Source organism: Chenopodium album, chromosome 13, assembly GCF_948465745.1.
Source record: "Chenopodium album chromosome 13, dcCheAlbu1.1, whole genome shotgun sequence".
In the NCBI taxonomy this organism is placed as follows: domain Eukaryota; kingdom Viridiplantae; phylum Streptophyta; class Magnoliopsida; order Caryophyllales; family Amaranthaceae; genus Chenopodium; species Chenopodium album.
Window position 1 is genome coordinate 53,182,230 of NC_137846.1, and position 27,473 is coordinate 53,209,702.

The 27,473-nt window shown below is 33.8% G+C and overlaps 2 protein-coding genes across 2 annotated transcripts; both read left to right on the forward strand.

Moving 5' to 3' along the window:
• The first annotated feature begins 1,163 nt into the window (after positions 1 to 1,163).
• On the forward strand, positions 1,164 to 4,275 carry LOC145575771 (glucan endo-1,3-beta-D-glucosidase-like). Its single transcript, XM_081633578.1, has 3 exons — positions 1,164 to 3,108; positions 3,259 to 3,337; positions 4,125 to 4,275. The coding sequence occupies exons 1-3, from the start codon at positions 1,164 to 1,166 to the stop codon at positions 4,273 to 4,275; spliced, it is 2,175 nt and encodes a 724-aa protein (XP_081489704.1).
• Positions 4,276 to 21,571: 17,296 nt separating this feature from the next.
• On the forward strand, positions 21,572 to 23,411 carry LOC145574961 (ethylene-responsive transcription factor 3-like). Its single transcript, XM_081632864.1, has one exon. It carries the CDS (start codon positions 21,965 to 21,967, stop codon positions 22,718 to 22,720), a length of 756 nt encoding a protein of 251 aa, XP_081488990.1. The 5' UTR covers positions 21,572 to 21,964; the 3' UTR covers positions 22,721 to 23,411.
• Positions 23,412 to 27,473: the final 4,062 nt, after the last annotated feature.

Here is a 27,473-nt window from a genome sequence, read left to right on the forward strand (position 1 = left end):
TTATGATTAATAAATATTAATTATTATAATTATTTAAAATAATTAATTATTATCATTAATATAATATTAATTATTATTATTGAATATTAATTATTATTTGAAAATAAAGCAGGATTGAGCAGAGCAGAGCAGATTTCTATTGAAAAGAGCAGAGTTGATCTGAACAGAGCAGAGCAAAGCAGAGCAGCTCTAAAGAATGGGGCCTAAATAAAGGTTTCCCCTAAATTTTCAGTTTCTTTAAGGGGCCGTTTGGTTGGGGGTAATCAGGAAAGGGAATCGGAATCAACTGGCTCGATTCCCTTTGTTGATGTTTGTTTACCACTTTTAATCATTCCCTTTACCCTCCCCATTACCCCAAATCCTTCCAACTTCATTCCCCACCCCCCCTAAGACTTTCCCATTCCCTTTCCCTACCCACCTTCACACCACCACATCACCACCTTCACACCACCACATCACCATCGGAAAACCATCCCAGACCACCGCCGCCCCTACCCAGACCACCGCCGCCCCTCCCCGACCACCGCCCTCTCCTCCCCCGAGCCTCGCCGACCTCCCCTCCCCCGAAAAAACCTCCCCTAGCCCCGTAAAACCCTAGCCCCGACCTCCCTTGACCCCGAAAACCGCCGCCCAGCCTCCCACCACCCTCGAATCCCACCACCGCTAGGGTTTCGAGGGTGGTGGGAGGTTGGGCGGCGATTTTCGGGGTCAAGGGAGGTCGGGGCTAGGGGAGGTTTTTCGGGGGAGGGGAGGTCATGGCTCACGCAGCTAGTGGTGGCGAGGGGAGGGGAAGGGCGGCGAGGGGAGGGGGAGAGCCGACGAGGGGCAGGGGAAGGCCGACGAGGAGTTTGGTGGCTGAGAAAGATGAAATGTGTGGTGGTGTGGTGGTTGTGGTGGTGGTGGTGTGGTGGTGTAGTGGTGGGATTGATTCCCTTTGTTTTAAAAACAAACAACAAAGCAAAAAAAGGGTATTTTCATTCCATTCTTCTCCTTTCCCTTTGTTCATTCCATTCCGATTCCCTCATGCGAACCAAACGGCCCCTAAGTTCAACTTTCTATTCAAAACACCATCACCATAATTTTTAAAACCCTCTCAATTTACACCATTTATCTGCTAAACTTTCTGACAAATTTACAAAATTACGAAACCTCCATTAACAACAATGGCACCAAAACTCGAAACCCCTTCATCTTCAACCTCTCAAATCTTCTTCCCACATGCAAATTCTAACATTACCCCTAACCCATCTAAATTCTTCTCCCCAAAACTCCTCTCCTCTGCTCTTCCCACCACTTCCTTCTTCACCAATTTCCCCCTCAAAAATGGCGATCAACCCATCTTCGTCCACCCTTATCTCGTCAAACTTTCTCTCTCCTCACTTTCTCTCTCCTACCCATCTCTCACCTCGTCGTCTTCTTCCATTTCCCAGAATTTCACCCCTGATTTCACCGTCTCAACTTCACAGTCTTCTCCTCATTTGGTCTCCTCGTTCAGCGATCTGACCGTTACTGTTGATTTCTTGGGTTCTGATTTTAGGTTTTTGCTTGCAAGAGGAATCCCTTATGTCACTCTAGAAGTTTCTAGACCTTTGCCTCTCTTATTTGCGACGAATTCTGCAATTCAAACTATCTCCTCTTCTTCTTCTCAAACGAAACACAGAATCGAACTTCAAAATAACCAAACTTGGGTTGTTTACTCATCTTCTGAGTTAAATCTGGAAAAACAAGATAATACCCATATCAAAAGTTCAAAATCATTTTCTGGGGTAGTTAGAATTGCAATTATTCCTCAAGAAAAATCAAACAAATTTGAGGAAATTCTTGATTTTCACAACACTTGTTATCCAACAAATGGGGAAGCAGTTTTTTCAACCCCATTTAGTTTGGATTACAAATGGGAGAAAAAAGGGTGGGGTGACTTGTTAATGCTTGCACATCCTTTGCATGTGAAGCTTATTTCAGTTTATAATTCTGGGGTTAAAGTTCTTGATGATTTTAGGTATAAAAACATAGATGGTGATTTAGTTGGAATTGTTGGTAATCGATGGAATTTTAGGGTTGATAATATTCCAATTTCTTGGCATTCAATTAGAGGATTTCCTGAAGAAAGTTACCCAGAAATTGTTACTGCACTATGGAAAGATGTTGGTGCTTTAGATTCGAACCCGATTTCAACAACAAATGTTTATTGCTATTCAATGCAGGTTTCTAGGGCTGCTAGATTGGCTTTGATTGCTGAAGAAGTGAATTGTTTGGGAGTGATTCCAGCAATTAGGAAGTTTTTGAGGAATTCAATTGAACCTTGGTTAGTGGGTTCTTTTGAAAAAAATGGGTTTTTATATGATGAGAAATGGGGTGGAGTTGTATCAAAACATGGTTCTGTTGATCCGAAGGAAGATTATAGGTTTGGGTTTTACAATAATCATGTTTATGCATTGGGTTATTTTGTGTTTTCAATTGCTGTTCTTGCAAAAATTGATGTTCAATGGGGGATGAAATTTAAGAGGGAAGTGTATGCATTGGTAGCCTCTTATATGAGCTTGGGAAAAGGAGAGAAATCAAAGTACACTAAGCTTAGGTCATTTGATGTGTATAAATTGCATTCATGGACAAAGAATATGAACGATGATCATCAACGAAATTCCGAAAACCCAAGTGCTACTATCAATGCTTACTACTCAGCTTCACTCTTGGGTAAGGTGTTTGGGGATGATCATCTTGTGGCGATTGCCTCGACACTTGCTGCGTTTGAGATCGAAGCAGCTAAGACTTGGTGGCATGTCAAGGAAGGTGGAGAGGTGTATGAGGGCGAATTTGTTAAGAAGAATAAAATGGTTGGTATAGTTTGGGAATGCACGAGAGAAGATAAGCTGTGGTTCACTGCAGCTGGGAAACGGGAATGTAGGGTAGGAATACAAGTTAAGCCACTGATGCCTGCATTAACTGAGATGCTGTTTGCTGATCTTGGATACATTAGAGGGGTCATCGATTGGGTGGCACCGTCTTTGGCAAGAACGGATGCTAGTGATAATTGGAAGAGCTATGCTTACGCATTGGAAGCTATAATTGACTCAAAAAATGCGTTGAACAAGGTCCGAAATCTGAAAGGTTTCGATGAAATGAACTCATTGTCGAACATGCTGTGGTGGTGTCATAGCAGAATCGGGAAGCAGGATTATTGTTCTTGGTGTAGAAAAGAGTTTAAAGATTGCTCCTATTGTTGCTATTGCTGCTAAATGGACCTTGTTAATCTTGCAGTATGTTCGAGTTTAATCAGTAATAGAGCGCTTGTAGTTTTTGCTACCATGGTCACTCTTTTGAGTTTTGAGTCTATATGGTTATTTGCGTAGTTTTTCAGACAGTAAGTCAATCGAGCTCTTGCAGGTTTTGCTACCTCTTGAAAATTAGTTATCATAGGGTATCTGGAGCTCTATTTTTGGCTTTGGCTAATAATGAACTATGTTATGTTTGTGCTCCCTAGTTTGTGGTAAATCAAATCTCTTCTAGTAAAGAATTTCTTGGTTAGTGTAGTTCTCTGTTTTTAATTAGCTTTATAAAATATAAATTCGAAGTAATATGATATGTTCAATTTGCTTGTTGTGAATTGAATACTCCATATTCAAGTTGTTTGAGCTCTTGTAGTCAAGTGTTTAGGCAAACTCTATGAAATTTCGATAATAGGATGTGTTTTCAATGTGACATCTTGGTTATCGATAAAAAATGTGAGGTGTTAGAATGGCAAATTTTGGATATTCGAGCAATGCCCACACTACATTGTAGACTTGTAAGTCTTTTATTGTGTATGTAGTAGCATTTTTAGCCGAAGTTACCACACCATGTGGCTGTGACGTTTTTGCTATCTTGTGTTAGTAAATCATGTCTCTTGCATTATATTGTGTTAGTAGTAGTTATGTTTGAATCTTGTGTAGGATGGACCATAATCTATCTGAAGTTCTTAAATTTTAGTGGCAATAGTAAACTTTTCATTTGCACTGAAGCTTGCTATCAACATTCCTATGCATTCATTTGGTTATTTTATGCTGTTCTGGGTTTTAGTTCAATGATAATCTTCCTTTGTTAGAATGATTTGATTGTCAGACTTGCATTTGCGCTAATACTTGAAGGGTTCGTGTTAATTTTCGTTCACCATTTTCTATAGACATGGGGAGGTGCATAAAAAAATCTAGATACCTCAAATGGGAAGATGTAAGAAGTGATGCCAAAGTTGATGTCGGACATAACTTCCGATCTGCTGGAAAGGTAGATCTTATTTAATGTGAGTTTCGCGATTGTCTTTTTGTTTCTTTTATTCTGTAATCTCTACATTCAAAGATGGATCATTGAGCTTGGTTTTTGTTCCTCATCATATATTGACCCTTATGTTAGTTCCATACTTCCATGTCAATATTGTATTTTGAGAGTGAAACTCCTTTGAAGAGGGTCGTCATTGAACCATTACTATAAACAACCTTTCATTTACAATTCTTTTTAGATTACAGATTATATTTTTGAATCACAAGTCTTGCCACACATTTTCTTCATTGAAATAACACACCATTGAATTACTATGATCATTATTATTATCATCTTAATTCTTCTGTTCATCAGAATTGCAATTATTGCTAGGTTGTAGCACTTGAAGTCAACAACCTTTTTTTTGGTTGGGTTGGGCTGCAAAGGTGCTCCTAGCCCACTCGGGCTCTTGAAAGTGAGGAAAGAGTAAAAGAATCTGTTCCAAAATGCTTTTTAACGAGGTTGATCCCATAACCGTAAAGTCATGGAACACAAGCTTTAACCACCACACCGGTTAGGTTTGTTATCTTTAGCCATGGCCCATTTTGGTCATATATGGTACAAAAAATGGGAAAGAAGATGAGTATAATTTTTTAATTTTTTTTAATACATCAATCTATTTCTTTGCTTATGTGCTTAAATCTTGTTAGCAGACTTAGGGCATATTCTCATTGACTGAAATGAGCTGAACTTAATTTATTAGAACTGAACTGAACTGAATATTTTATGAGAGAAGGAAATTAGGAGCTGAACTGAACTTATTAAAGCTGAACTGAACTGAAAATAATCTGATGAGAACATGCCCTTAGTCGTATATTGCAAGACACAACATGTGAAAACCCCGTATAATTAGAATCCGTACGATGAAACTTTAGGAGAACCAAGTTCTTCTAAGTTGCCACCAAGCCACCATTGTTTAAGTCCATGGTGGGTTAAGACTTAAGAGTACATAAATTCTAATGAATTGCTATTCGTCGCTCCCATTTTACATAGTAACGCTCCCATTTTGACTTGAATGGACAAAGATGCCCTTCATGCAAGTTGTACTATTTAAAAAGGACTTTGTTCCCTTCATAGACATTTTATATACTAACGTTCCCCTCAAATTAGTACACCGTGAATCCCGAGCCCACCACATCGATCCCCACGTCCTTCAAACCAAATTGGTCCCCACGACCACCTTCAATCGTTTTTTTTTTAAATTTAATCATCAAGTTTTTTCCGATGGGTCTTAGATGATGGATGATGGGACATCCGTACGCCGGAGAATGCGTCGGAACATTCTATAAGTTTTTTTTTTATTTTTTTTATTTTCTGAAAATGTTACATCCGCCTAAAAATTCCGGATGTCCCATGGTGGATCCGCCTGAAATTTCCGGATCCACCATGGAACATCCGGAAATTTTAGGCAGAAGTATACATACGCCCAAAATTTCCGGATGTTCCATGGTGGATCCGGAAATTTTAGGCGGATCCACCATGGGACATCCGGAATTTTTGGGCGGATGTCCCATTTTTCATTTTTTTTTAAGTTAATTATTATTATTTTTTTTAATTGCTGTTGTGATTTAGTTTTTAATAATGTTATTATTGTTTTGTAATTGTTGTTGTTATTAGTAGTAATATTATTATTAGTAGTAGTAGTAGCAGTAGTAGTAATTTTATTTTTTAAAACCTTATCATTATTATTATTATTATATTAATTAGTAATTATGTTAGGGTATTAATTGTTTTGTTATTTATATTATTAATATTGTTATTGTTGTTGGTGGTGTTTATGATTATTGTTGTTGCTATTATGATTGTTGTTATTATTAGTATTAGTTATTAATGTTAATAATATTATTAGTTGTAATATTGTTTTATAAATATTATTAGTTGTAATATTGTTTAAGTTAATTAATTTTTTTTAATTGTTGTTGTGATTTAGTTTTTGATAATTTGAGTAATTAGTAATAATGTTATTATTGTTTGGTAATTGTTGTTGTTATTAGTAGTAATATTATTATTATTAGTAGTAGTAGTAGTAGTAGTAATTTTATTTCTTGAAACCTTATTATTATTATTATTATTATTATTATTATTAATTATGTTAGGGTATTAATTGTTTTGTTATTTGTATTATTAATATTGTTATTGTTGTTGGTGGTGTTTATGATTATTGTTGTTGCTATTATGATTGTTGTTATTATTAGTATTAGTTATTAATGTTAATAATATTATTAGCTGTAATATTGTTTTATAAATATTATTATTAATATTATAAAAAAGAACATAATGACATAAACCGTTGTTTTGTTTAATTTGTATAGGATATGAATCTGAAGACGGCGGTGACGGTGTGAATTATAGTGGAAATTTCGTCATGGATACATTATTTCCAACGTCTGAGGATGCGGTTACATGGGAGGATGCTGTTTTCATAAATTTGGGATTTATTTTAGTGAAATCGTCTTATAACAAAACCAGAGATGGTCGGCCGTATCGATATTTGAGATGTGATCGGTCACGGAGGAACAAGCCGAGAGATTTGGAGAACGCGATACGGAAAGACACAAAAACCAAAGCTAATGGTTGTCCTTTCTACATCAAGATATATTATGAAGTCAGCACTGATAGTTGGAAGATCCGTGCGAAAAATGATCACACCGGGACACATAACCACCCAATGATTGTGTATGAAGAGGGTCATCCAAGGTTGTGCGTGACATGACAAAATCCAAGGTTGCGCCCTGTAACATCATGGCAACTATTGCAGTGCAATTTCCTGATGATCATCCAAACATTAGGCACATTTACAACTGTCAGAATGACTTCAGGATGGAGATGTCCGAAGGAAGAGGAGTTGTTCAGCAATTTCTTCATTTGGCGAAAGAGAGTAAGTACATTTACTGGGTCATGTCCGATGATCTCGACGTCTTACAACATGCATTTATGGTGCACCCGATCACGGTCAACATACTCCGCACATACCCACACGTCATAGGGATGGATTCTAATTACAAGACCAATCGATATGGCATGCCGTTCTTTGAGATAGTAGGCGTGACACCGACAAACCAGAATTTTCTAGTTGGTTATGTTTTCATGCGCAACGAGTGCACGGCTAGCTATCGGTGGGTATTGCAGAGATTAAGGGAATTGATTGGGTTTGATAAAGAGCCATCGGTATTTTTGTCAGACCGTGAACTTGGGCTATGTGCGGCTTTGAAAGAAGTGTTTCCAGGGACGTCGCATTTACTATGTCGATGGCACATTAACAAAGATGTGGAGGCTAGGGTGACGAAGATGTTCAAAAACAAGAAGATTGGTGCCAGTTTTTAAAATGGCAAATGGAAACGTATTATGGATGCATCAACTGAGGCGGAGTATGATCATGCTCTGGCTACCATGAAAGCAAGGTGGGCAAGTTTTCTGGCAGTGATCGAGTACGTTGAGGGAACATGGCTGTGTCATAAAACCAAATTTGTGACGTATTGGACGAACCAAATTCTTCACTTTGGTAACACCACCAACTGTAGAGTTGAGAGCCAACATTCAGCAGTAAAAACGTGGTTTGAATCATCCACAGGTTAGTTGTTTTACTATATTAGTTGTTGTACTGTCTTTATTTCGTAATTGTAATTATAATAAATAATAGCAAAATGTTTTTACTAATTGGAATCAATGGTAGGTTCTTTAGATACCGTATGGGCTCGAGTCCATTGTCATATCGGTAGTCGAATTATTGAAATTCGTAATAGTTTGGAGGCATCAAGGTCTAAAATTGGGGAGATGTACAGACAATTGCCACTGTCACGTATAAATGGCAAAGTGTCTCAACATTGCTTGAAATTACTTCATGCGGAGACCAAAAGGATGCGGGATTTGAGTTACCAGGTTTATGAACACTGTGGGTACTCCACCTGGCGAATACATAGGCCGACTACTTCCTGACTGTTGGTCTCCTGACCAACCACTAGTAGACCCGTATTGCTGCTCGGGCTGAAACGGTGCTAAACGAGATGATTGTCTCCTAACAGACGCATTCAAACATCGTGATATTGCATGTTGAGCACCAGAACCCTCGATCTACATAAAATAAGTACAAAATCCAATTTCAGTAATAACTACAAAAAATACTACTTGTTTAAAGTTGGACTACAAAAAATACTATTCAAATTAATTAATTTCATACCAACACACCATTAACAACAACAACAACAACAACAACAATAATAATAATAATATTAATAATAATAAAAATCATACTCAAAAAAATAATCATACCAACCACAAATTTTAAAATATAATCATAATCATAATAATCACAATAGCAAAAACAATAATTATAATCACAAAAATAGACTAACAATAACATACTACTACTAATAATAATAAGAATAATAAGGTTTCAACAAAAAAAAAAAATAAGAATAATAATATTAATAATCATAATAACAACAATAAGAATAATAATAATCATAATCACAAAAATAAACTAACATTTACATACTACTACTACTACTAATAATAAGAATAATAAGGTTTCAACAAAAAAAAAAGGAAAGAAAGAATAATAATAAGAATAATAATAATATAAATAATCATAATAACAAAAATAAGAATAATAATATAAATAATCATAATAACAAAAATAAGAATAATAATATAAATAATCATAATAAAAATCATAAAAATAACAACAATCATAATAATAACAATAATAATAATACTATTACTAAATATAACAATAACATTACAAATAATGTACTACTAACATAATAATCACAATAACAACAACAACAATCATAATCACAACAACAATAATCATAATCACAAAAATCATGCTAACAATAACATATTACTACTACTACTACTAATAATAATAATAATAACAATAACAATAATCATAATAAAAATCATAAAAAATAACAATAATCATAATACTAATAAGATTTATTCACGAAAAAAAAACAAAAAAAAAAAGGAAATTGGGACTTCCGCCCAGAAATTCCGGAAGTCCCTTGGAGGATCCGCCTGAAATTTCCGGATCCTCCAAGGAATTTCCGGAAATTTCAAGCGGATATGGACTTCCGCCCAGAAATTTCGGAAATCCCATGGAGGATCCGGAAATTTCAGGCGGATCCTCCATGGGACTTCCGGAATTCCTGGGCGGAAGTCCCAATTTCCGTTTTTTTTTTAAAAAAAAATTTACCTGTTCGCCGCCGCCACCTAATCCACGACCACCGTAAGTCACCCTAATTCGCCTCGGATCAGCCATCCCTTTACCTTGTTCTTCAAGTGGTGGCTGTAAGGTGGTTGTTGGTGATGGTTTTTTTTTTTTTTTTTTTAGGAGTTAAATTTCAGATTTTTTTAAAAAATTTCTGATTTTTATAAAATTTTCAGATTTAAATGTTTAGAGAGAGAAAATGAGAGTGAATGAGGTTAGAGAGTGAAATATGTGACTCGTTGAGTAGAAACTCCGTAATTATATGCTAGGGGTAGAAAAGGAAATTTCTTATAAAAATGGGAGCGTTACTATGTAATTTGCGAACGATGTTTAACAACACCCAAATTCTATGATGGGTACAAATTTAATATGCATTCAAAAGGTAGATTAATGGAATTATGGGCCTTGGTACATAATTTCCTTTTTGGAGTTTAATCATAGTCACTTCTTCATAAAGGTGGCCCAATAAACTAAGAGAACGTTAGTTCAGAAAATTTTGATTTTTTTTTTATTCCCTGCCTCCCTGGTTTTGCATCTTGCCTTTGTGTTCACAAATCATTAAGAAAGTTCTTAGGTGGTTAAGGAATTTGTAGTAAGATGATTGGTGGACGCCTAGGCAATTATTTTTGTAAATACCATGCAATATAGACATATAGTATTGGTTAAGTATTGATATTAGAATTCCCTCCAAAAAAAGTATTGATATTAGAAAATCAATTGTTAGGTCCTGTTCTCTTCACCTTAAAAAAATAATATTAAGTAAAAATAATTTCAGTTCAGTAAAAATAAGTTCAGTTCAGTTCAGTTCAGTAAAATTAATTTCAGTTCAGTAAAAATAAGTTCATTTCTGTAAAATTCAGTTTTCTTAAAGAAGAATTATAATAGAAAATCAGTAAAAATAATTTCAGTTCAGTAAAATTAATTTAAGTTCAGTAAAAATAATTTAAGTTCAGCAAATACAATTTTGTTTCACTAAAAATAATTTCAATTCAACAAAAATAAGATGAAAAGAACGAGGCCTCAATGTTAGGAGTCTTAGGACTAGAATTTTATACTCCTTAATCCTTATCATAAAGTTTAGAAATTTGTAACGGAGAACATAAAATTTTAAAACAGGAATAATGTTATTTATTAAATGTAGTTACACTTATCCTTCATAAGTACTCATAGTCTTCATGTCAAAAAAAAAAAAGTACTCATAATCTTAATTAAAGTAGCTATCTTATACGTAATAGATGACATTGGTTGAATAGCTTTGCTAGTTTAAATTATTATGACACTTTGAGCATATGGTAACAAGCTTAGCTAAACCATTTTGTTCGAAACTAATTGATATTGTCATAAATTCATATTTTCAATACGAGTAAATTGGAGTAATCGTTTTCTCCCTTCAACCTTCTCGTCTTTGAGTCCGTAGAAGTAAGTGGAAAGCACTTCGATTAGCGTGATTGCAACTCCACCCTAACAATACAAATATACATCCTACTCATTAATTATCAATTAATCATGGTAACTACTTTTGAAGTGATAATCAATTGCCAAGATTGCAAACTAGGATGGTTTATGATGTTCAAAGTTGATCTTATATTACAAAATTTTTCATTTCTAAATTTAATTGTTTTGAGAGGTTTTTTGTTGTTCAAAGTTGATCTTATATTACAAAAATTTTCATTTCTAAATTTAATTGTTTTGAGGGTTTTTTTGTTGTAAATGTGTAGTGCTTTTTTAAGGAAAAAAAAAACCAAGAAATTTAATTAAAATGAATTGAGACCAGCGAAAATTAACACACATTCATAATATAACCTACAACTCTATTACTACCTCAGTTACTTATTATTTTCAACAAAAAATATTTTATTTTTCACAAATAATACACACAAAGTAGTGGGTGGACAAGTTTAATAAATCAACTAGATTAGGTCCCGTGTCATGCACGGTAATTTAAAATAACTACTTTTCAAATTAACACTATATCAAATTTTATGACTTTCGTATGCTATATTTTTATCAATTGAATGCTAAAGAACAACAACAAAATTATTGCAAAAGATAACATTAAGAATAATCAATATATGTCGTTCTTGGCAAGTATTATTGAAGTATCCATAGAGTATTACTTTTTTTTTTTCTTTTTTTTGAAAGCCCATAGAGTATTACTTGATGAAATAACAAAAGCATCATTTGTTGATTTGATATTTGTATTTCATTGTTTATGTTTGTAGCTTCTATTACATAATTATAAATAAATCTTGTTGTGATTAATGTATGTAATTCATAAAACGTGTTTCCTAAAAAAAAATACTATTGTTGTTTCATGGAAAGATACATTAAATCTTCTATTGTACTTTTTACGTAATTAGTACCTTAAATATGTAATATGTAAAATATTTGTTTTTAAATGAAACACTAGAAGGTGATACGTATCATTACTGGCGTGTCTTTTTTTTTGAAAACCTACTGGCGTGTCTTTTAGTATATAGTTATTAATTGATATGTCAAAAAAAAAAATAAAAAAAAAATAAAAAAAAATACAAAACCATACTATTATATTTTTGTTTTCTGATCAAAGACTTGAGTAGGAGGCAAATTAAACCAAAAACTGAACTTTGACCCACACTAAACGTTAGTGTAGATGCCTTAAATCACCTTAATAATCCTAAACCTTGCAAAAGTTTCAAGCGATACGCAGCTGCGCTCTAGTCAGCTTGTTAAAGAAAAGGAAGAGGTGAGTCCAACACCAAAGAGGAGCTTTCTTTTCTACAATGGAATTCGACTACTCTTGAGTCTCTGACCGACCATCAGTATACCCGCGGCACAGACTAATATACCGTATACATGCCATATTAGTATATGGAGGTGTTTGGCGTGTAGAGTTTTATTATTATACTTCGTGGGTTTGAAATCGGGAATGAAATTACGGCGGTAAACGTAAATCATATTAGTTATAAAGCAATGATCAATAGCAAACTATGATCCAGATGAGTTGACGAGGGTAATTTCATTTAAGTGTATTATTTTTATTTGACTCTAACAAAAAAAATCCATATCACACATTAAAAAGAAAACAATTCAAAAAATGTTTTACGAGTATTTTTTAGTTTGTGCACAATATTCATTAAGATGAGTTTAACAAAATTACATTTAGTAATGATTTTTCTTTCAATAATTTAAGTACTAGTAAATTCAAAGTAAAATTAAAATTAGACTAAACCAAAAGCTTTCAAACCAAATCATTTCGAAATATATACTATAATGATTCAGAGATTATAATCCGAATGTTGGTGGATCCTATACCCGCCAACTCTCTCTTGATTCATTTGATTCGAAAGTGCAAATCTCTTATCACTAAACGTGATTGGGAGGTTACTGTTGGGCATTGCTATAGAGAAGCTAATCAAGTGGCAGACAGATTAGCTAACAATGGTGTAACGTCCAACCAAAAAATAATTCTCTATCAGGCGGTTCCGGAGGATTTTCGTGCCGTTTTATTGGAGGATTTAGAGGAGGTAAGGAGGCCTAGGATGGTACATTTGATGGGTACTTAGCTTGTTTTTTGGCCTTGGTTTTGTTTTAGGTTTTTTGTTAGCTGTTTGTTTTTCTTTTTTTGTTGCGTCTTTTTTCTTTGTAGTTTGCTTTAGCTTGTTCTCTTCTTTTGGGGCTTGTCCCTCGTGACAAAAAAAATAAAATAAAATACTCGTAAAATTTACCATAACATCTCATTCGTCAAGAGTCAAGACAAATCCTTTGTCCAAAATAAGTAGAGGGGAAGGTAAGAAAATTCCTACCCGTAAGTATCTTAGTTGATAGGATTCAAACCTAAACTTTTAGGATTTTAGAATTTGATATAAGAGTTTTATCAATTGAGTCAACACTTTAGTAGGGTTTGTATTTCTTAAATTCAAATACTCATTGTATTTCCACTCGGTATCTTACATGCAATCTCCTCGTAATTTGCTTGCATCAATAATTAATTCATCACTTACAAACTTTCATTTAAAAAATTAAATAAAGTCTTCCAAAAACGTGCCAGGCTATGGTTGGCTTATTAGAGCTCGTGGAAGATTCTGGGCAGGCTAAGCGTGATATGTTGGCGCGTATTACGAGTTGAGTACACACTTTATGGGCCCCATTTTCTTTGTTTTTTAAAATTCTGTAAATCTGTATTCCGAACCACCCGGCCCCATACCTCAAGCTGACTTTCTCTTACGTTGACAGAACACAGAACACAGAACACAGAACCAATAACTCGTACCAGTACAATTATACCCTCCATCCAAACCAAGATTACACCTTTTTTTTTTTTTTTTTTTTTTTTTTTTTTGAGGGGTTACACTCTCCTCACCTTATTTAAAGTGTTTTCGATAGAGCTTGGGCTATTTATTGTGTTTTAAGTAGAGCTTCGGCATGGTTAACCTGGCAGGAGCCCATCACAAGTTCAGCACAAGATGAGAGGCATTCTGGTCGGTCATGGGAATTGTACAGTTGTATTAAAATAATTTTCTAGATTTAGCACAAGTTCAACGCGAGCACGATAGGTAGACTCGTGTGTCGGCCTGCTTGAGCATGACACGACTCGCGCCTACCTTTGGTTTTGGATTCCTTTTTTTAATTATAGTTAGTCTAGTTTGAGAGAACCAAGAAACCTTTGACGTACTCATAGTGCGAGTAGATATGTATTTGAATTCACAACGAAAATATAACTAAGGGTTCAACACTTCAACCATTTAAATTGGATATTGAATAATTTGAACACCTCTTTGTTTCAAATTTTTTTCATCATTGATACAACATTTAAGTGTCAAATTTCACTATGTAAAACTCTGATTGACCACTTAAGTTGAGTTAGCACTTATTTGCCACGTGTTAGCCTCTCATAAAAGTTACTAAATTTTCTTTTTGGCACATGGAAGAGATGTTTTTACCCTAAACATCTTTTGTTTAATTATTGAATACCCAATGAAAAGAGAAAACCTAAAACTTATTACTAACTTTTCCTTATTTTACATCTTTGATTAATAATATTGTTTTAACTGATAATATGTCGGTTATGAATTGAATATACAAATCGTCAAAGTTCTTTTGTTTGCTTCATTATAGCTTGAATCCTCATATAGTATGGTTAATTAATCGTCACACTATTCGGAATAATAACTTTACTAAGTCAAAACCCAGTTAAGAACTTAAGATCAATGTATGGTATGATATCTTTATCTTCTATCACTAAAACTCCGGATGGTTATATGGTATGGATTTGATAGCCAATTATGTTAAGTGTCCATTACAAATGATTGGTGGATGAGGTTTACTAATTAATATTCCATACCATGGTTAACAGTACGTACATGTATTTTAATTAAATTTGGATCATCAAAGTCCTAAACTCCTAATCCTAATTTTTGTTAACAAATTTTCAATCTCCATAATGTGACACGTCTAAAACTTTAACCAATGACTTGTCAATTTTTATTTTTTATTTCAATTTTGTAATAACATAATTTGATATTATAGCTATTTGTCATTTTACTAACTAGAGTCACAACTTTCTAACAAATTAAGTTCTCAATTTATTGGATTTTGGGCACAAGCCCGACAAATACAATTGACCAAACCTACCAACCATTTTGAGAGAATAGTTAACAAATACAATGGGTGATACTGATCACCGAGGACCATTGTTAATGCTAACAGGGCCTTTAATAATTAAATTTAACAAGAAATCACATTTAAGAGGATGCATGATTCTCAAAGTTGTTCCTTAGTATTTTGAATGTCTTAGGTAGGTTTTGAAATATGCTATTGTTTATATATTAAATATTTTGGTGTAAGGTTGAGAAATGAGTAATGTGACAAGCTCCATTGGGTTGTCTAAGATCAGTAGGGTTCCATCCTAAAATTTAGTGGTAATAGGTGGAGGCGGGAGCTAGAGAAGACTTGGCAAAACCAACCTTTGTTCAATTCTCTTACGTACTTGAAATAGCTAAATTGAGGCCCGAGCTCTTACTAGAAATCACTAATTTATTCTTGACTCATAACCGGTCCGATCTAATCCAACCCTATATATAATCATTGTCTCTATAATAGCGATCGATTATGTTAACAAGCAACTTGAATATGAACCGACCAAAATTGACTTAATTTGACACCAACTTGAATGACCTGAATGCTACCTCTGATGTAGAGATCATATATGTTAGCTATTTTATCTCTATTATTATACGGAGTATTTCTTCAATGTGGGATAACTTAGCTCACATGTATGTTATTTTTCAACTCTCCTCCCCTAATGTGCGATACCTTTTAATCTTGCAATTATAGGATACACATTTCCATCCCCAATTGATCCTCTATAGACTTCCAACATGATGAGGTCAAATGTCCTCTACTTAGCGCAGCTTGCTCCAAACAGAACTAGTAATTTTGGCTAAAAGATCATGAAATTCCGCCAGTGGGTTTAATTTTTTCTTACCAAGCTAAGCCTAGATGTGGTCAATTTCTCCTCCAAAAACATCATCTTCCATACACACTGACACACATAGATGTATAATAGATGTTTGGTCAGAACTCAGAAGCTTAGTTTGCGTTATATTTTGCGGTGACTTAGTATGCAGAATAAATTCAAGAGATTTCGTAAGCCACAAATGAAAGTTACATTTAGCAATAAGATTTGAGTCAAAATTTGTGGATTAAAATGGGTGTGGAATGTGGATACATACAGCTTTAGAAGATTAATACGAATATCCACCTAAACCAACTCCACTTTCTTCCAATTGGTCAATCCCATTAGTAAAAAAAGTATGATGATTCAAATTAATTAGTAAATTATACTTTGATGTCCACATTAATGTACATATTTAAGGGACTTTAATTTGTACAAACATTATTTTAATGGTGACATACCAATCAAATTTCTAATGTTGATAGGAATGGTTAAAAGCATATTCTCGTGATTTCTTTAAGTTATGCTGTTATGTTTCGATCTTATAGACATATAGTGCTCGAAATAAGCATAGTTTTCTACCAATTTTGTGACAAAAAATCAAATAGGACACCATCTACATGGGGCAAATTATGGTGAATACGGAAGCATTAGTATGGTGCTTCCTTTTAGGGATAATACTTCGTATATAATTGCATGTTTGATAACACCATGTGTCTCTCATGCATAACAATGTTATCTGTATAAAATCAATATCATGGGTTTTAATTATTAGCTTAAGTTTTTTGTTTAGTTGGTTTCCTAACATAGTGTCAAGGGCGTGACAAAAAGAATAACGAGTTCAAATTTCATCCAACTCTACTAGTTCCTTCAGGACTTTGTTGATAAAAGTTCATATTGTAGTTATTTTGGAGAAAGTCATATACATCAAGTCATCAACCCCAAATATGTAATCTTAAAACCTAAATACTTGTATATTACTTTGAGCCCTTTTGCCTCTAAATACAATATTAGGTTAGATTTCTATTTTAAAATTTTTTTAGAGTGTTACCTCAATTACGACTTGTTTATAATAAACTACAGAGTATTAATATCAATAATAACCTTAATGGTCAATATCTTGTAGTATCCTTAAAATGTATTCAGCTTGCATAAAAAAAAAAAAAAAGGATAATCATGATATTTCAACTCAATTCTTCAAATGACATTATTTATCCATCGAATTTGTCACATTATTTATCGAGGGAAGAAGTAATACAAGTATACAACCAAATATCTTGGTATATATACCCATTAATTATAGAGCAATGTTACTCCTAATTATACTTTAGAGCGGAGGATTTAAAAGTTATAGCTCGAAAAGGAACAGGTTCATGAAAAGAAAAGAATGATGATAAATCAAGTGAAATTATCATTAATTGGGTGAAAAATGAACGAAAAAATGTAATGCAAGCTGTAAATTGACCACCAATAATTGTCGTTTACTCTTTAATCAGAACTTAATCTTGATTAAAAATTGGATTACTAGCATACCACACACACAGGCACTCTTTTATTGGGCATGGACCAAACCAAAAATCAATTCAATTTTCTGTCACACGTCTTTGGGAGGCGAATTACATCCCATTTACTGTGAAATTTAATTTCGCTTCCACGACAATGTTGGATACGGAGTATTAAACAACAATAGTACGTGAGTAGTTCGGGCGTTGCCCCGAAAACGAAATACTAGTTCTATAGTTGTGCAAGTGCTAATTTTTAAGAGCATTTAATAGTGTGTATGTAGTATGTTATATTCAATATTTTTATAGTATACTATTATTTAGTGTGCAACATTAAAGCATAATCAACTATTTACCCAGATGGTTAAATAATAGCATTCTTCAAAGAGATCAAGAGTTCGAACCTTTCCATCCATATATACGAAGTATGTATTTTTTCAATATAGTGTGGATGATGTGGCAGATTGAGCAATTAAGTGGATGACGTGACATAATAAGGAGTTGAGTGAGTGATGTGGCGTAGATACGTTTTTAAGAACCCCTTTTAGTATAGATTTGGCGTCGTTGGTTAGGGTGTTACCTAGTAACCGAGAAGTTATAACGTCGAATCCTCCCAATTTTAGAGGTGGAAATCCTTTACCATTACAATTAAACTTAACATGTTTGTTAATGAGCTAATTTGACCATATTATATAAGTACATAATATTAAAAAAATAATAATAATATAAATTATAAAAAGTTGATATTTTATTTTATAAGTATGAAACAATAGTTAAAGTGTCAAACTAATGTATGTGAATTATGTAATAAGTCAAATTAAAATACGAAGTATATTTAAAAAAAAAAAAAAAAAAAAAGTGATGAAGTATTGGCATAATTACTCAATATTTGTATATGAGTCAAGCAATCAACAAAGTCAGCGAGTGAGGTTCATCTTTGGGGCTAAATTTTACAAGTACTTCTTAAAATGGAACTAATTTAGGTTTCGTTTGCCTATGCCAATACTTCATCACCTTTTTTTTTTTTTTTATTAATGTACTTCGTATTTTAATTTGACTTTTTACATAATTCACATACATTAGTTTGACACTTTAACTATTGTTTCATACTTATGAATAAGAATGGCAAAGGATCGGATTCGAGTCGGATGTGGCTAAATCCGAATCCGATCCGTTTAGTAAACGGACTTTGGACTCGGATCCAAATCCGAGTCCGAATCCTATCCGACTCATAATTTTCGGATCCGAATCCAGTCCATTTTATACGAACCTCCGAAATAATCCGAATATATTTTTTTTCTTGTAATGTCATATACCTATAATTGATTGTATTGTCATACCAAGTAAAGTATAAACATTACTTATTTAAATTATGAACTAAGTTGCATAACAAAATTTTGCTACAAAACAAGCAAACAATTGTCCCAAGTTATAAAGTATATGCTCATACTCTCGGATTCAAACTCGGATCGGACTCCATCGAACTTTGTGTAGGGTCCAAGTCCGATCCGCCTCCTATTCGGACTCGGATCGATCTATTTTATCGGATTCGAATTCGGACTAATTTTAAACGAATTCAGATGGAATTTTTTCTTCGGATCGAAATGCATTCGAATCGAACTCGGATTAAATTGCCATCCCTACTTATAAAATTAAATATCTCAATTCTTTGTTCCCTTAAGACTTTAACAAACCAAAGCTAGTTTCTCGTACATTCTAGAGATTACACAATAAAAGATCTACATATAATAGGTGATTGATAATATACCTTCTTTACTTGAGTACTTGTAGGGTGTTTGGTATGGAACTTTTAAAGCATGGAAACGGATTTAAATAACCCACTCCATTACTGCTTGTTTGGTAAGGCTATAGAGTAACATATACTGTTACCTGGGTGTAACAAATCCCCCCAATTTGATTCCGCTCTTTGACCGAAGGAAACAAATTCCGTTTCCTGCATTCGACAATGTTAACTTCTCTCATTGACTCTCTCTTCCAAAGCTCTTACTCACCCAATCTCTCTCTTCCGAATTCGATTTCTCAGCATGTCATTGTTCAGGATCTTGCTTCATTATTCAAGACTTGTCAAAATTGGGTCAAATAAAATCACTCAACAACTCATCATTCTCACATCTCACCCACCCAAAAAAAAAAAAAAAAAAAAATGAATGAGCTTTCATGATGATCAATGATGAAGATTGATCTGCCTTTGGCCTTTGCAATGATCTGATTTGGGGTTGATAATTTTGATTTTTGATGGTCCGCTGATTTCAATCTAGTGTAGTTGTGATTTTATGATCAATAAAAGAAAAAAGTGATCTAGTCATCTGATTTTTGATGATTTGAATTATTAAATTAGAGTAATTAAATTGGAGTAAAAAAAGAGAAAAGAATTCTGAGTAAGTTGAAGTCTTGAAGCATTTTAGCAGCTTGTGAATTGTGATAAATGTCGCCCACCAAAATTATAATTTCGTTTTTCCTTTTTTTAAAAAAAAAAATTTATTTTCCCTTTTTTATGTCAAACAAAAGTAAACGGATTGGTTGTAATAGTTTACGTTTCCTTAATAATACCAAACAACTAATAAGGGTAACACTATATATTACCCTTTCCCCTCCTAATTTATTTCCATTCCGTTACCTTTACTAAGTTCATACCAAACGCCCCCGTAGTGTACAAATCCGAAACACAGTTTAGTTTCCATTTTAAAAGAGATTGGCGTATTGGCATTGCATAACTGTTAATATAGTAACATTTTTTTTATTAGAATTTGGCGGGTGTGTTATAAATGAGAGTTGATCTTATAAACTGTTACAAAAAATTTCAAATGATTCAATATTATTACCTCACTACATTAGAATTTGGCGGGTGTCTTACAAGTATCCAGTTCGTTATGAAATCCAAACAGTTCATAACCGTTAATATAATTACCTTTTTTGATAAGGATTTGGCGGGTGTATCATAAATGAAAGTCGAGTACCTGCTCTGTTATTAAAAGGAAACTACATATTACTGTAAAACATATTCAAATCAAACACACACTGGTATTTCCGATTCTCTGTTCCCTTAAGACTTTAATGAACTAATGCTAATAACTCGTACAACACATTATTTTGACCTTCAAGGCTTAAACTGTAAATATATTCAAATCAAACACACTCTAGTTTCTCGGATTCTTCGTTCCCTTAAAACTTTTAACGAACTAATGCTAGTAACTTGCACATCACATTATTTTAACCTTCAAAGCTTAAATCGTAAAACATATTCAAAATTTCAAATCAAATATACACTGATATCTCAGATTATGTCCTCTTAAAACTTTAACGAACTAATACTAATCACATATTTTTGACCTTAAAGGCTTAAACATTGATAATCCACATCCAAAAAGCACAAGTACAAATACAGTGATGATCAATACATTCATACACAGTAATTGTATTTAAATTTTTTTATGGTATAGGAGAGTAGTCGGTTTGTAGGTGTATCATAATGAAAGTTGAGTACCTGCTGTGTCATTAAAAAATAAAAGGAAACTACATATTACTGTAAAACATATTCAAATCAAACACACGCTACTATTTTCTCCGTTCCCTTAAGACTTTAACGAACTAATGCTAGTAACTCGTACATCACATTATATTGACCTTCAAGGCTTAAACTGTAAAATACATTCAAATCAAACACACTCTAGTATCTCGGATTCTCTGTTCTCTTAATACCTTAACAAACTAATGTTAATAACTCGTACATCACATTATTTTGACCTTCAAAGCTTAAAGTGTAAAACATAATCAAATCAAACACACACTGATATCTCGGATTCTCCATTCTCTTAAGACTTTTACAAACTAAAGCTAATCACATATTTTTGACCTTAAAGGCTTAAAATCTACATCCAAAAAGCACAAATACAAATACAGTGATGATCAATACATTCATACACGGTAACCGTTTTTAAATTTTTTCTGGTAGAGTAGAGTAGTCGGTTTGTGGGGGCAAGCGAAGAGAAGGTAGAGATTTCGAGAAAGCAAACCAAAAACAATGCCAAAACGCAATAAAAATTATTAAATCAATTCATAAAAATAAAAATTATTAAACCAACCAAAAATAAAAAGAAAAATAAGATTCAAAGACTTCCTTCCTCTCAGAAAAAAAGAGGAGGAGAGAGAAAATATGCCTTCCATCCTCCTACCCACACATTCCTCCTCTTCCTTTTAGAGAGAGAAATTTTTTCATTCTCTAGAGAGAGAAAAGGAACTGCCATTGTTACAACCACCACCACCTTCTTCTTCTTCCTGCAACAAACAATCACTGCAAAACAATCCCCATTTTTATTTTTAATAAATAAAAAATACCCACAATTTTTTTTTTCTTTTTTTTTGAAATTCAATGTAATCCCCCATTTTTTCACCCACTATTTGACAAAGCTTTTAGCTTTTCCTTCCATTTTATCTCCTCTTTCTCTCTCTGTAAAACCGCCCATTCATTCATTTTCTCTCTCCTCGAAAATCCAATCAATCATGAGAAGAGGAAGATCAACGGTTAAGACAACCCAACCCCAAACCCAGAATGGATCTACACCGTTGGATCCCCCACCGGCGGCGATTGGAATCAACGGCTCAAATTCAAATGTTAAATTCAGAGGAGTTCGAAAACGGCCGTGGGGTAGATTCGCGGCGGAGATCCGTGACCCGTGGAAGAAAACCCGGGTTTGGTTAGGAACCTTCGATTCTGCAGAAGACGCTGCACGGGCTTATGATAAGGCCGCACGGCAACTCCGTGGCCCCAAAGCTAAAACCAACTTCCCACCTTCTTCCTCTAATAACCACCATCAAAACGACAACGTTTTAAACCACCCTTCTCCGTTCTACCGAAACGATGCCGTTTTGGTTGACCCCTATCATCATGGAACCGACGGTGGTGGTGGTTGCAGCGATGCCGAGATGATCCAACGGCCGGCGTCAAGTGGGATGAGTAGTACCGTTGAGTCGTACAGCGCGTCGCAGACGATTCGGATTCGTCACGCGCCGCCGTTGAAAGCGCGTGTTGTTCATGCGCCGGCGACGGCGGAGGATTGTCGGAGTGATTGTGATTCGTCGTCGTTGGTGATTGATGACGTGGATGGTGATATTGCTTCTTCGTCTGCAGCCGTTGGATTTAATAGTGAGGTGGTTTTGAAGCAGCCTCTGCCGTTCGATCTGAATCTTCCGCCGCCGGAGATTGACGGGTGTTTTTACGGGTTCGAGGATTTCCCGACAACGGCGCTTTGTCTTTAACGGTAAAAAAATAATGGTAATAATTTGATGACGAAAAAAAAAATTGGGAAGAAGGAATTTGATGATGAAGGAAAAAAAAAACTGAGTGATTCTCTTTCTATTTCTTCCATTTCTCTCTACTTTGGGTTTAATTTTATGTTCTTTGAAATTTTTATGCGGAAGAACAGAAAAAAAATTGAAAAAATGGGGAAGATTGAAATTGAAAAATGAAATATGGGTATGAAAATATATCATCATATATTATAATCATAATATATGATATGATATGGTATGATGTTATATCATATGATGAATGATGTTGGGAGAAGATTAACTTGTAGTTTCTTGGTTTTTTTTTTTTTTTTTTTTTTTTTTTTGGGTTGGTTATAAAATTTCCCCCTTTGATTTTAGGGGGGAAATAGTGATTATATGAGATCTGTGGATTTCAGAGGAGAGAGAAAATGAAATTACAAAAATGGTGTTTGTTGTTGAAGAAGGGGGGTTTGAAGATTAGAGAGTTGTATTACTAATAGAGAAAAGAGATCTGATGAAATTTAAAGAGGGGTATTTTAGGTCTTGTTTAGAAAGATCAATGCTAATGCTCCCCCTTTTCATTCAACTTCAACCCCCTTGTTGTTCATCACTTGTATTGTAGAGATAAAGAGGAAATTTCTATCATGAATGAATGAGAAAACAAAATTTCTTATTTACATGTTGATGATGGAGTTTCGAGTTTCGTTATTTGTGTTCTTGTTTCTTGTTTTCGATTGCTCGAATCCGAGTTTGAGCTTCTGCTTTTGTTGTTGTTCATGAATTGTAATTATCTTACCTTTGTGTGTATTAGTGTATATGCTTGACATAATACTATTGTGTTTATCAAATGTGGAATACATTTTGGCTAATTTGAACATTTTGCACCTTTTCTCACTATTGTGTTTGTGAGGATTGAACATCTAAGCTCAAAACTAGATCATTCTGTAATGTGCTGCATATTTGAGCAGGTGAAATCGTTCCGGCGTGATTCTTTCTTGTTGTTCACAGATGATGAATATGCTTCATTTTACATCTTGCATTAATTCTATATGGATTTGTTCATTCTACTCTCTATCTTCAATAGAGGGTTTTGAACATGTTCAAGGGTCGGTTATCACCATGGATTGTTGTTTTGTTTGATTTTTTCATCTTTGTATTGAATCTCAATTTTCATGTTGGTGGGTTCGATATTAGTTGAAGGCGATGTTGGTCAGTCCAATATGATTTTTCTATTTTCCCAGTTTCATCGTCTTTTACTCATGTTCATTAGATCGGTATTAGCCAAGGGCGATGTTGGTTAGTCTTGTTTATGAATTTTCTATTCTCTCATTTTCATGTTCATTAGATCGGTATTAGCCAAGGGCGATGTTGGTTGGATCAATAGTCTATCTTGTGTTTTTTTCGATGTCCTTTGCTCGAATTCTGTTGTTTATGCTTCACTGAAAATCACTTTAAAGATGCCTTTAATTTGAACATTTGATAGAAAAACTAGATGCTTGTGTTTTGGGTCTTCCTTTTGGGATCTTTTGTTCAACATTTGGTTTACAATTCATCATCTTTGCCCTGTAGGCTGTAGTTTTTGTTCTTTTCTCTTTATTTTTTTTTCTTTTCCTGTATTCTTTAGAATTGGGTTTTTGCAGACTTTATTAGATTGCTATGATTATGCACAAAATCCTTTTGCTTGTAGGTGTGGAGATGAGTAATCATATCACCCCTCTTTACAGGAATCTTTCTTGATAAGATTTTTTTGCTGATAAAAGGCTCATTTTATTTCACGTCATTGATTAAAACTTTTATTTCCTGGCATGGCATACCCAAGATTGAAGGATTCTGGATGCTTCTTCGTTACTTTTTATCGTCGTGTTCATTATGATTTTTATTTTTCTAGTGTTTGTAGAAGACTTGGTTATGTATTCGGCATATTTAGGGGCGTTATCGGCTGAACCAGTGGCAGTTTTGGTATTGGAAAATAAAATGAGATTCAGTGTTTTGATTAACTTTCCTCTATGCATTGGGCTATGCATTCGGCGTACTTAGGGGCGTGATTGGCTCAAGGGGCAGTTTTGGTAGAGAATGAATGGGATTCAATGCTTTGTTTAACTTTCCTCTTTGCATTGGGTTATGCATTCGTTGTATTTAGTAGCGTTTTTGGTTTAATAATAGGCAGTCCTAGACTCCTAGTTATGAAAGAGAGGTCAAGTGATTTGTTTATCCTTGCTATATTACAAGTTTGGTTTTGAATTCGGCATACCTAGGGGTGTTTTCGGTATCTTTGAAAAAAATCAAAGGGCATTTAAAGGGATAAGAGCTATCTATTAGATTCATTCAACCCTTCATCATCTATGGAATTTGGTGTGTGTGCCATTATGAGTTTTGGATGTAATGTGTGGCAGTGTGGGTGGGAAGTGGGAACTAGGGAAGGTAAGGTGATGAAAACTTTGGTTAGGCATAGTAGTTGTATGAATGTTGGATTTTTTATATCAACTTCTAGACCTACCTAAATGTGTTACTAGACAACATTTTGACCTAAAAGCTTATTGTTTTTGGTGCATTATTTTTGTCATCCACCTCTCATTTTTGGTTTCGGTTGTTGATTTTTAAATTGTATGAACAAATTTAGCAGCTGGAAATTTGTTAGAATAATTTATAAATGAGGTGTTTTTTTTTTGTTTGTTTGTTTTTTTTTTTTTTTTGGTTTCTTCCGATGCTAGCCTTATTTTTTTAATTCATTTTTCGTGTAACAGAAATACATAACAAATGTCAATTTTTCATCATTATACTTTATGCGTCTCATAATATTATACTCCATCTATCTTCAATATTTGCAGTCAATCTAAAAACCATTGTTGTAGAGAATGAGATATTGTTACATTCATTTCAATGTATAGTTTAATCATTAACTTTAATTAATATTAACTAATATGTAATGAAATATTATTATGGTCAAAAGTTTGTTTTGGATACCGCACAAAATGGAAAAAGGCCTAGGATGAAGAGTATTTTGTATTGCTAAGATCAAAATCTATTGAAGTTTTGTGTTGGCTTGGCTACATCTACTTGTTATATAGTCCAAAGTTGATGAGAGTGAGGGAAAACTCAAATGGTTAGAGCTTCCTCCCGATTCTAGGTGATTCTGAGATTAATTTCCATCACTTGTCTTTGTGGCTCTCTAAACAAAAAAAAAAAAAAAAAAAAAAAAAAAGAAGTCCAAAGTTGATAATCGATGTTTTCGGTTGCTTAAGTTTTGTTACAATCAAGGTGCTTTGTGAAGTATAATTTTGGACCATATACATATATCTTCAAAGGCAAGTTGTCGACTGTATGAGTTGATTTCTTGTCCTTTCAGTATGAATTTTTGACGGGCACTTTGAGTGCTTATTATGCGTTTGATGTATTATGCTTGTTAATCATGCAATTTGGCGGCCATTACTTTTTGGTTTATGCTTGTTAAGCTAAACTAGTCTTTAGGCCCGTACAATGTACGGGCTTGTTATTAGTTGGTTTTTTTGGGGGTGTGGATTTAATAATTATTATGAAAGTAATCCACTCTTGAGCATGAACATGTCAAACTATTTTTAACAAACCCCTTGGTTTATTAGGGAAGAAAAGATGAGTGCATCATCTAATTTAGGGAAAATTTGTCCATGATTACATATGAAAACACATTTGTAGGTAATCTAATTAGATTTAAATTAATTCTAGTGTAAGCTAATAATCTAACTGAAATTGGGAAATAAAATTAACACTCTGTATTACATTAAATTGTAGATCAAATTATTATTTAATATATGTCTGAAGTGACTATGGTTACATGGGATAGATGAGAATGAGATGTCATTCTTTGTCGTGTAGCATCAGTATTTCTGTTTTCTTTTTGCTATTTTTGTTGTTGACTCTCTTCTATTTCTGGGCTGCTGTCGTCTTTCCTGTGAATTAGTAATATTGATATGAGTAAGGGGCTTTTTTTAACCAAGAAACTTTAATAATTCAAAAATATCATTTCCATGATTATGCATCACACACCAACAATTATTGAGTAGGGTACAATATTGCTAAATTGAAGATGTCTTAATAAGAGTATCACATACTTATTTCACAGAGGAGATAGTGAAAAAAAAAATAGCAAAAGCAATAAAATCTCAAAAGTTCAATAATATAATGATTCAGAAAAGAGAATTCATAGTATCATGGACTAACTTTTTCAATTCCTTAATCTAATCTCCCTCTTTCATCAAGGTACTCCTTTTAAAGTTCTTGACTTTCGTCTAATAATTTTTTCATATGTTTTCAATTCAATAATTAGTCCCTTTCCTTTAATTTGTGGGATTTTTCTTTTTTCAATCTTATATTACATCAACTAATTGTGGGTGTTAAGCCGTAATTTTGCAGCTATACACTTAGACTGAAAGGATACTTTGGTTGGTCATTGTTGGACAACTCATGATAAACTATAACCTGAATCGTATTAATTATGACTCACTATCAATCAAATTATGCCGAAACCGACATCTATTGGGAATATAGATTATGAAAGTAACATACAGAGAAGGAAAAACAAACCAAATTCAGATAAGCTAATGCAACAACACAATGTTGATTCCCCAAAAATGTTGAAGCTTATACCAAATAGTAGATTAAAGTAGCCGAAGAGATTTACCTCTTGCAACAACCTTCAATTTGCATCTAGCTCTCTACAAAATCAAACAACAATTTATAAATCTTGTTAATTGCGGGTTGTCAT